The sequence below is a fragment of the Pseudopodoces humilis genome, chromosome 4 (genome assembly GCF_049639895.1).
Source record: "Pseudopodoces humilis isolate 2021_Gansu_Grassland_sample_001 chromosome 4, ASM4963989v1, whole genome shotgun sequence".
Taxonomy (NCBI): Eukaryota; Metazoa; Chordata; class Aves; order Passeriformes; family Paridae; genus Pseudopodoces; species Pseudopodoces humilis.
In genome coordinates, this window is record NC_142203.1 from 5,361,886 (window position 1) to 5,373,308 (window position 11,423).

The 11,423-nt window shown below is 40.7% G+C and overlaps 1 protein-coding gene across 1 annotated transcript in view; it reads right to left on the reverse strand.

Annotated features, from left to right (window-relative positions):
* YTHDC2 (YTH N6-methyladenosine RNA binding protein C2) overlaps positions 1–10,899 on the reverse strand; it is a 29,887-nt gene extending 18,988 nt beyond the window's left edge. The window contains exons 1-8 of the mRNA XM_005530001.3: positions 10,699–10,899; positions 9,969–10,059; positions 9,398–9,591; positions 7,637–7,836; positions 6,868–7,034; positions 4,385–4,487; positions 2,682–2,838; positions 51–158 (exon numbers count right to left, since the gene is read on the reverse strand). Coding sequence (XP_005530058.2) covers positions 51–158; positions 2,682–2,838; positions 4,385–4,487; positions 6,868–7,034; positions 7,637–7,836; positions 9,398–9,591; positions 9,969–10,059; positions 10,699–10,870 — 1,192 coding nt within the window. The 5' untranslated portion in view covers positions 10,871–10,899. The remainder of the gene's footprint in view (positions 1–50; positions 159–2,681; positions 2,839–4,384; positions 4,488–6,867; positions 7,035–7,636; positions 7,837–9,397; positions 9,592–9,968; positions 10,060–10,698) is intronic.
* Positions 10,900–11,423: the final 524 nt, after the last annotated feature.

Sequence of the window (11,423 nt, forward strand, 5' to 3'; positions counted from 1 at the left end):
TCAATCAACGATTCTCATTGCCAACCCTTACAATTAACAAGTCCACCAACCTTGCTGCTTCTCTTTTTTGTACTTTACCATCTCTTTGTTTGTATAACCAGTGCTTCGTAAAATGTCCTCCAGAAACATCTCTTTAACTTCAAAAGGTCTTCCTTGGACTAAAAGTATTAAAAAAATCCATAAAAGACTAGCTATTCATTAGGTTCACTTACAACATCTATTTTTTTTTTTTAATTATCTTTGCTGGAGTTTTTCTCAAAATTATACAAAACAAAACATTTCCAAAGTAAAATGCTACCTTTTTCTCATCAACCTCTTCAATTTTATCATGTTTTATAGCACGAGATGTTCTTAAGATTGACAATTATTAACTACAGATTTTTTTAAAACAAGAAAAAGAAAACAGCCGTTTTTGTTTAGGGTTACAAACAAGAACTCACCAAGTAAGCCTGCCACCTGGATTAAAAAGGTAATTAATTAACAAGCAATTAATATAGCTTTGTGCAAGGTTCCACAAGCAGATGGTGTATCTATACTGAGCTACTTTATTTTCATGAGAAGTTTGTGAGGAGATGGACTTATCTCCATGTCTTCAACTAGTTCAGCAAAGTTGGGCTTTCTTTACTGAATGCTTCTTGACAGGTGACACATCCCAGTGGTCTTCATATTTTAATAATTTATCCTGATTTCTTTTCCAGTATGACTCTTTTGTAGACCTTATCTGTAGACATTAAAGATTGCTTTTTGTGTGAAGAATTAAAATATCTACATTTTGATTTCTTGTCCCCTAAGCTGACTTTAGAGCACTTGGGATTTTCCTTCAGAAAGAACAGTCCACAATTCATGTACTTGTAGAAGCTTTTAGAAGCTGTCACAGAGAAAGTCTTCCAACACTGATCACAAACTCTGTGTACTACAGCAATCCACAACTACAAAATGTTGGTTTCTATAGTCAGGATTTTGTCAGCCATACTGCTGAAGGAGAATCAAACCTTTTTTATTACATTAACAGACCAAGCTGCTTCTTTTAATTCTTAAATTCTCAAAAAAAAAAAAAAAAACCCAGAAAAAAACATCTTTTCAATTGCTATTGACCAGCATAAGCACTGTGATAAACTGGAGAGACTGTCATCAGAATTTCCAACACAAATATACCAATCTAAAGGAACAGGAAGCTGCAAAAAGAATAAACTGGGAAGCCACACAACACTCACAACTGAGGCTCTCCCTTGCAAAAAAAATTCAGAACATGAAATCATGTGCAATTTCCAGATTCCTGTCTGCAACAGGTTGCAAACCTTACTTTAATAGGCAGAAATTCAAAACTGGGAACTAGAAACAAACACTTCTATATGGAAAAAAAATGAAGAAGAGGTTTCCTTCTCACAAACATTTGCTAAAATAAACCAGTTAGTGATCCCACACATTTCCTATAACTGTTGATATTTTTTAAAAAAAGGCTCACATGCAGATAATCTACCTAATTGTGAAATATATCATTTATCTTAAAAGCTACTTTTCAAAACACATTAGACCTGGACATCATTGTTGAAAGAGAGGATTGCAACGTGCCAGAGGAGGTGGCCCATGCAGAAAACCTGCAAGCCAGGAGGGTGGGAACAAAAACCCAATCCCACAAAAACCCTCCATCTCCCACACATCTACATTTTGCCTCTACTAAAGTGTTAGAGGACTGATTGCAAGAGAATAGATATGCTGAAGGAAGTCTCACCCCTGATAAATTGCAGCTTGGGAACAGCCTTGCCCTTAATAAGGTGTTATAAAAGAGTGGGTTAGCTATTTGAGAGGCAGCTGGAGTTTGCTGGCTGTGCTGTGAAGAGGAAGGGTCAGGTGGTTGTGTGAGGGACAGAAAGGAGTTAGCTGGTTGTGCAGAAGGAGGAGACAAGGAGTCAGTGCTGTGTGGAGCTGCCCAAAGGAAACTCAGAGAGAAGGATAAGCCAACAGTGTCAGTTTGCATCCACTGCCCAGTGGTGTCAAGCACCAATGCTGACAACTGGTGCCCTGTGTGAGGACAAGCACCACTGCTAAAGATCAGTCAAATGAAATTAAAACACCAATAATGGTAACTTCTCTTTGCATCTGAATGTAATCTAACTTGCAGGTAACTGAGTCTGAACATAAACTAAGAGAAACCACATGCCTTTTCTGAATATTCACCTAGATGAATGGCTACTAATGTCAATTAAATCAAAGAATCATGTGGTTCAAGGTGGTTCAAGCATGAAATCCAATCTGTCTAGGCCTGTATTTCTGAATTAACAGATACAGTTATCTGTGTTTTATCCAATAACCAGTAACAACCTTTATGAGGCCTGAAGAATTAGAATCCATTGGAATGTATTAATATGCATCACATTCATACAGCTCCTAAGTCCCATATCAGCATGAAGACAGCACTTCAATAACCTTTTCCTGCTTCTTGACTTAACCGGGGAGGGGAGCAGGACATACCTGCATTTACAGAACTCCCAGTGATTAAAACACTTCACTCTGAAGTAGGTGCAAACAGTTAAGAAACGAGAAATCTGCATACACAAAGAACAAGGATTTCATGTGTATTCCTCATGTGCCTTTACTCAGAATAGTTAGCTACAGTTCAATAAGATCTGTGAGTCTCAAGGCAAGTATACTTGTATTTTAGAGTTAAAATAAATACTTACTATGTATTACTGGGCAGCTTCCAAAATACCTAATAAAGAGATTTGCATCTAGAGCAGCACTAGAAATAATTAATTTTAAATCATTCTGCTTCTTCAGCACATCTCTCAGTTTTATTAGCAAGAAGTCACTGAATCTATCTCTCTCATGTACTTCATCCTGTAACAAAAGGAAAAAAAAGAAGAGATAAACATCACAGATTCAAAACCACAACTTCTGACATATAAAAATGTTTTTAAAAAATATATGTATTTTTGGTGGCACAATACAGAGGCCTTAAAATATGTAAATCTAGTTTAAGTAACAGTTTTTTTAAAAAAAACTAACTATCCATAACCAAAAACTGTAAGACAAAAACTTTAAAATGTTTTTATCAGAGCTGAGTGTATTGCAATGCTGAAGCTGTACCTTAACTTCAGACACCAAAGTGAATATCTGAAACCTCTTTAATTTTGTATTTGAAGCTGAATTTCAAGAAAATGCCACAAACCACAAATCCTACATATTTTAATAAATTCTCACTTCACCACTGATGAGCATTTAAAGAAATGTATGACACCACATAATCAGAAGAAGACAGACTGCTTAGGCAAGTCATACACAAAACCTACACATTAAGGCACATAACTGATTAATCATCTTTGTAATTCTTCTGTTTTGTTTTGTAATATGAATGAATGAAACAAGGACTCAAATACAAGGTTTGTAGGCTGCTATCAAGAATGCATATATCGTTCTCATACTTCTCAAACTTTGATAAACAGGTAGGCACCTAAACTTACCATGATTTCTGTCACTTTGGCAGCTAGCTTATAGCTGCCAAATAAATTTGGCAATATCAGATTCCCAAACTCAACCAGCTTGGAAGTAAAACAAGTCCCCAGGTGGGGCAGAGATGGATTGGATTCAGACCCGAGCACGGACCTCAGCCAGTCACGTTCAATCCAGAAAGCAGACATATCACTGGTCAAGGAGCTGGGTGGTGCTGAAACCTCTACCAATGCATTCTCTAGACCCAGGAGTTTTGAATAGACTATGTAAGTGGGTTCTGAACAACAAAATGGGCTGTTTGTCCAATGAGCATGGACTTGAGTTGTAATTTCTGTCCCCAACCCATGACCAGCATGTAACAGATTTCTTTTAATCTTCAGTATTTAAATCTTGCCCTAAACATTCTAGTTCCCCTTACTTATTAAATTCCACAATAGGAATATTAAAATAATCATAAATGAACACACCTGAAGAATTTGCTAGAATTAGTCTGCACATTATCTTGAAAACACTGGGCAAACAAATGGACTGAAAACCTGGTATTGCTAAAACAAACACAAGATAACAGAAATTCTGACACTTTCACATTTAACCACTTCAATGTAAGACTCCCTAAGGCTTTTCTGCTGGCAGGGAAGTTCAGAAAAATTTACACTTCTGTCCTCCTCAGCTCCGCCTGATTCCACAACTAATTATTGGCATGAAAACAAAGTAAGATATTCTTACAGGAAAAAACACGAACACATAGAAAAGTACCAAAATCCATAAAGCATGCATACTACTCTACGGGCACAAAGTTTTTAAAGTTGATTCAGATTCTACCAATTAAAAACACCTAAAATGCTCAGCAAATTTAAATAAAACAAACAAGGACCTAATTTTCCAAAGCAATACATGTTGCTCCACCCCACATGAAAGACCACAGGATGCTCACCACAATAACATGTGTCACGGTGGAGAGGGTGCTGTCTCCTGCCATCAGCGTGCGAAGAAGCATGTCATTAGTGCAGAATGTTACCAGTGTCTTTGGAGAAACCCTATGGAACAGATCACAGAGACAACTCAGGGGGTTTGCACCATTGAAAGGCTGCTAATTTTCCATGGCTCAAAAATTAAAGCAGCTGCTGACCAGAAGAGGAATTTCAGCTCTCTTCCCAAAAAGGCTCATGCACTAGTTTAAAACCACTTGTTTTTAAACTATGCCTTTTCCCAGACATTTCCTAACAATTCTTAGTGCTTGTGCCCCAAAACTTTGGATAGTGGATTAATTGAAAAAATAAGGATCAAATTTTAATAAATAAGGAAGTTAAACAACCGTGAGAACCTCTGCATGTCATTCAATTTGCTAAAAAATTCCATGTGGACAAACAGGTTCCAGTTCCTCAGCATATCTTGGATACAGCCTTTGTATTTGCCTATATGTGGAGGGATGAGCCTGGCTGGATGCCAGGTGCATATCCAAGCCACTCTATCTGTCCTCTCAATAGGCAGGGGAGAGAACACAACAGAAGACTCACAGGGTCAAGAGAAGGATAAGGAGAGACATGGGTCTTTCCCACGGGTGACAGTCTTCCATGAGTCCTTCCCATGGACTGCAGCTCTTCATGAACTACTGCAGCACAGGTCCCCTTCCACAGGGTGCAGTGCTTCAGGAACAGCCTGCTCCAGTGTGGGACCCCCACAGGGTCACAATCCTGACAGCAAACCTGCTTCTGTGTGGGCTCCCTCCACAGCACCACAGGTTCTGCCAGGACTCTGTTTCAGCACAGACTTCCCACAGGATCACAGCCTTCTTCAAGGATCCACCTGCTCCAGCATGGAATCCTGCACAGGGGGATCCCTGCTGCACCATGGACCTCCATGAGTTGCAGGAGCACAGCTGCCTCACCATGGGCAGCACCGTGGGCTGCTCTGGCACTTGCTGCCTCTCCTCCCCTCCTGCACTGACTTTCCTGTCTGCAAAGCTGCTTCTCTCACTGCTCTCACTGCTCTCCTTGAACTGCTGCCTCTCTTGTGCAGGTTTTTCTCCCCCATTTCCCACTGTCCCAGAGGCACTACCACCATCATAGATGGGCTCAGCCTTGCCCAGAGACAGACCTGTCTTGCCGGCACCGGCTCTCTCAGACACGGGAAAGGCTTCTGGCATCTCCTCACAGAAGGCTCTGCCACAGCTCCCAAAGTCTTGCCTTGCAAGCCCAGCACACTACAGCTGACTAAATCACAAAGTAATCAGCTGGTTACTCTGGTTTTTCAGGAGGTCAAAATACTGAAATGTTACTATTCTATACCTGGGACAGAGTTAGCTGTCCCAGTAGAAACAGCAATTGTCACTACTTTCTCTGGTACTGCCATCCTAAAGGAGCTGAAAAGCTCCTTTGAGCTGTACTCTACAGCTCTCCTCTGGAAGATAGTTAAGAAAATTTTCAAAATTAGACTTCTGTGTTAGTATAATCATCTCTAAACACTCCAGATATTTTTTCTCCACAGCTTAAAATATTGTCATCTCCCCCTTTTAGTGTTCCTCTGGAGTAAGTGTATTGATTCTTCTCAAGCTGGATTTTCTACACTGCTTCCAGTAATTCTTCCATTTTGATCTGACTTCACTCTTCTGCCAGCTTAGTACTCCCACACATTTGAATTCTTATTGTGGCTTTGTTTTTCAAGCACATTCATTTTCATCTGCTATGTGTAATCTTTGTTCATTCAAGTAACATGACCTTTTGCCATCTTCTGGTCGCTTATATCCCAACCATTGCCCCTTCCCTGAAATGTCACTGGCTACATGGTGCAAGGATGTAAAAACCCCACACAATTCACTCATGCTCTGCTTTACAGACAAAGTCATCAAGTGATACTGAAATTTCTACTTTTACATCACTTCATGTTTTAGACACAAATGCTTACGCAGAGTAAATTTAGCCCAAACTAGTCTGGTAAATAATGCACAGCTTCATCAGTCACTTTGCAATTTTTCTCTTTTATGTTCTCTCTTTTATGAGCCCTATCAACTCACGCTACGTAACATTTGTTACAGCATGCTGGTCTTCCCACCTACCTTGAAAGCTTGCAGAACTTTTGGATCCATACAGGTTAAAAGCAGAGAGGAGAAAAAAAAAGAGAGGAAAGCGTAGACTTGATCTGAAAATCAGACAAGGATTTACATGCACACACTCCCCAGAAGAAATCAGTGGAAAGCACTTGAAATTCAGTTCTGTAAGACAACGTACTACACGAAACTGGAAAACACAGGAAGAAAGCTGTCCTTTTCACTCTTAAGTATTCCTCACTTGCAATAACCTGCAATAATATCCCACCTATAATTTATGGGTTGCATCCCAAACATGCTGCAGTTTAAATGTACACAGGATACATGATACCAATACAAGATGAACCAACACTTAGCAATACCATTAATACCTGCTTTCTAATCTGATCTGGTAACCAATAGTCTGGCCAATCTTCTCTCGTCTTTCTGCTGCCACTCTTTCAGCCACAGCAACAGCTGCTAAGCGTCTTGGCTGAGCACAGAACACACGGCAGGGAGTTCCACTCTTGTAGCAATCATCCAGAATAAACTGAGGGATCTGTAAAGAAGTGGTTGAAATTTACTTTTTGAGAAAGTCACAGTGTTCTTAGCACAAGGAAACAATCCAACTGCATCTCAGTATCACACATTGCAAAAGACTTTTCAATATCACTGCAAACATACCTGAATTGGCAGAAAATAAATTTTTAAGTGTAACCTATCTAGGGGTTTTTTAAAGAAAAAACTTGCAGTGTCTCTTTCCTGCTTCAGAGAAATCTATATTAAAAAAAACGCCTGGTAGATAATCTCTCATTTCAACTCAAAAATATATTACTCTGGGTACTATGAACAGAATTAGCCTTAGAAGAAAAAGGGCTATACAAACATCACAGCTACTTTCCCTTCAATATTTTGCATTATTTTAATGAAAAAATTGTACCTATCAGAAAATTGTGAAGAACCATTCATGCTTTTAGCACCTAGCTGCTTATTTAGTGTTTCAAAAGCAAGAAAATGAATTGGAACACAAGATTTTCACTCATACAGGAAAAGAAAAACCTTAAAATAGCATAAAAATATCTCTTTATCACAAATGTTACACAATTGGCATTAGTTTAGTATAAATACTGTTATCTTTTTAATTTAATTGAAGAAACATACTTGAGTAGTTTTTCCTGATCCAGTCTCTCCTATAATCAAAACAATTTTATTTTCCTTTATTATTTGGACAATTTCTTCCTGTTTTTCAAGAACTGGTAGTGATTGCCTGAAGGAATCAAACTCTGATTCCCCTCTTTTCACAGGGACCTGGGGAATACCATCATTAAGTCGACCACTTGTCTTGTTCACCTCTTTGTTTTCTGTGAAGAGAAGTCAGAAGTTTATTTATTCAGGTACAGAAGAAGGTCGCTAGAACAATGCTCAAAAACTGTACTTCAAAATTAACATTGCTGACTTTCTATGCATCCCTGTGGGTAAGGAGACAAACCCATGACACATTTAGAAGTCATATTTATAGCAACACGTCCTCCTGCAGTGCTTGAAATAGATATTTTTTGAAACTAATTACTTTCACAGTAATTTTGAACAAAACCAGAATCTTCCAGAGCATTGCTCCAAGTAAAAAAAATCTACAAAGAGCCAAAGGAGAAAGAGAAACTAAACCAGAGAAAAAAACCAGCCTGATGTATTTTGGTGGCCTTTGTATCTGGACCCACATTTCACATCTTCAGTTTTCCCCAAAAATACACACTTACAGAGTTAAACTTTTGAGGTATTCTATGCATTTGCCTGAAATCATACTAATGCAAACATGCTGTATCAGAAGTCCTCAACCCCACACAGCAATACGATGTGTTAGTGCATAGGTAGCCAAAAAATGTGCACATCTTCTGAGGGAGCTACTTCAAATCTAGCATTGCAACTGCTACTCTGTAGTTCCTTGAAAATTATTCTCCAAAACAAAAAGCTTGCTGTAAACTCAATTAGATGTATTTAATGTGATTAACAGATTCAGATACTAAATTACAGGTTCTTTTGTACCAAGACAAACACAGACTAAGAGTTCAGAACTAAAAATATGCTCTTGAGAAGCAGAGAAAGACCATTATTAGACTGTCCATTACCTTATCCCTTACATTCCTAAGACATTGTGTTTCAGTACTTTTGTTATAGCTTCCCTCTGTTCATTAAACAACTGAAAAAAATAGCAAAGGAAGCACTTAAAGAACAGACACCATGTATCAGAAATATGCAATTAAACAAGGCATATTGGTCCAAGTATTCTCTATTCACTACACGCACCTCTGCACACAGAAACACAGCCTAACTCTTCCACTTGTAGCTGCTAAAGCAATAATCTACATGAGACCATTGCTTTTAAAAAAATCCCCAACATTTCATCTTAAGTCTGTCTTTCAGTGAATTATTTTATATTCTAGAAGTTAAGAAGTCTGGACAGTAGTTTCTTAGGGACCAAACCTATTTTGTAGAGATGAAGAAACAAAAACTAAACTTCTTGATTTTTCAAGGACATGAATTTCAATAAGCAGAACAGCCAACCTCATTTCTCAAAACGGCATTCTCATGGCATAATGGTAACACCCTGACTCTTCAATCCCATATCACCACACTTGTATAAAGCCATATTTCACCAATGTGCCTCCAAAACTATCTGGCTGGAAGTAGCTCAAAGATTCTAAATTAACTGAGCACTGCAATGTGGATTATATGACTGCCCAAGTCCCTCACAACACCAGTATAAAAGACCTTTAAAGTAAGGAAAATCCATGTATTTGTTTAGAAGTGTGTTAGGACACAAGGGGACAGAACAGAAGTGGGTTTGCTTTGTCCTTGGGTTGCAGCTGGTTTTTTTCAAGTGGCGTTAATGGACAAGTCCAAATCAGAAGACACCAAACATACCAGATTCAACAGCACAGGCATTTCCTCGCTCTGTCCTTGGCAGGAGTTCTGTGCGTTCCTTGTTTGTGACAGGAAAACTCTGAATTAGACTCCGAACGGCGTGTTTTGTACAGAGAGCCAAGTCACAAGTCATGACTGCATGTGTCTCTGACACATCCTTCTTCCTTACAGTCAGGTATCGATTGGCTCCTTTTCTGTGAGGGGAGAAGAGGTAATATATTTTAGGAAGAAGTAACCTACTCTAGGTTAACTTTTATCTGCCAAGGTATGAGGTTCTATGCAAAACCTTTGGAAAAAAACAGAGATCATGGTGAGAAGTCTTTTTAATGGACCCATTAAATCCACAAAATATAAAAACGAGCTGTCCCAAAAGACATGTCATAAGTTTTTACAAGCATGCATACAGCAATGAACACAGATACTTACTTCTATGTCTACTTTTACACTTTTTTTCTCTAATACTATTCCTTGCAAATCAGTAGGGTATATGTTGAAAACATAATCAGGTTATCCGTAGTTATGAAATATCATTCATCTACACCAAAAACCCAAGAATTGTACCCCAACTCACCCTTTGCTTTTAGATACCAGTCCAAGAGACTGGCAGAGCCGGTGAACAAATGCTCTTTCAGTACTAGTGAAACTAGAAGGAAATTCCATCTCTAGAATGATAAATAATAATTAAAAAACCAGTAACAATGCAACAAGCAGTAATCTTGACATATTACCTCAATGTTATAGAATCACAGAATTGTTAGGATTGGGAGATCACCCAATGCAAACCCCCTGCCAAGGCAGTGTCACCTGGAGCAGGTGCCATAGGAACACATGCAGGTGGGTTTGGGATGTCCCAAGAGGGGGAAACTCCATGTTCTCCCTGGGAAGCAGTTCCAGTGCTCTGCCACCCTCAATGGAAAGAAGTTCTCCTTCATGTTGAGCTGGAACTCCTTGTGTTTTAATTTATGGCCATTGCTTCTTGTCCTGTCACCAAAAAGTCTGCACTCTCCTCCTGGGACTCATCTTGGAGATATTTATATAAATTAATGAGATCCCCTCACAGCCTCTCTAGGCTAAACAGGCCCAGCTCTCACACCTCTCCTGGTAAGAGATGCTCCAGACCTTCCCCTCCAGATCCCCTCCAGTAGCTCCCTGTCTCTGTGCTGAGGAGCCCAGAACTGGACACAGCACCTCAGCTGTGCCTCACTAGGGCCGGGCAGAGGGGCACGATCCCCTCCCCGACCAGCTGCCAGCTCCCTCCCACACCTGCACATTCCCTCCCCGGGCCAGGCTGTGTCGCGCACCCGCGTCGTCCCCGAGCTGGAACCGCTCCAGGGCGAGCTGCACCGCCACTTCCACCTCCTCGTCCACGGTGATATCCCTGAGGGCCTCAGCCCGGGCGCGCACCGCGGCGGCAGGCGAGCCCGCCGCGGACCCGCTGGGCTGTCGCCGCGAGACACGCCTGTGTCGCGACATGGCCCCGACACGGCTTCACCACCGCCCCACCACGGCTCCACCACGGCTCCACCACCGCTCCACCACCGCTCCACCACGCGTCGCGGGTCGCTCCTCCTCGGCCCGGGGGGCGACGCTAGCGGCGGGGCGGGGCCTGCGTGGGGTCACCCACAGCCGGAATCGTCCCCGAACGGCAGGAAATTGGCTCTTTTCCCCCGTTAGGGTGTTGAAGCCTGCCTGTGTACCGGGTTATGTGTATGGCCGTGGCCAAAACGTTGCAATGGTACCCTGTCTGGTCATAAATTACGTGTTTTAATTGAATGGCATTAAACCTAAGTGTGGTGAAGGTCATCTCGGCCCTCAACCTCCTCACTCTGTAAAGTGCTACTTGCCCTTGATTTTGGATCGTCTTTTCCTGCTATCCTTTGACTCTAGGATGAGGACATGAGATAGAAACTAAACCCAAACCTCTTGGGCGTGACATAGGGCTCGGTGTTTAAGGCTGCTGCTTTGGAAACATCATTAAGTCAGAAGGGGAGTACTTGAAAGAAAAACTACTCCTCAGTTGTGAACT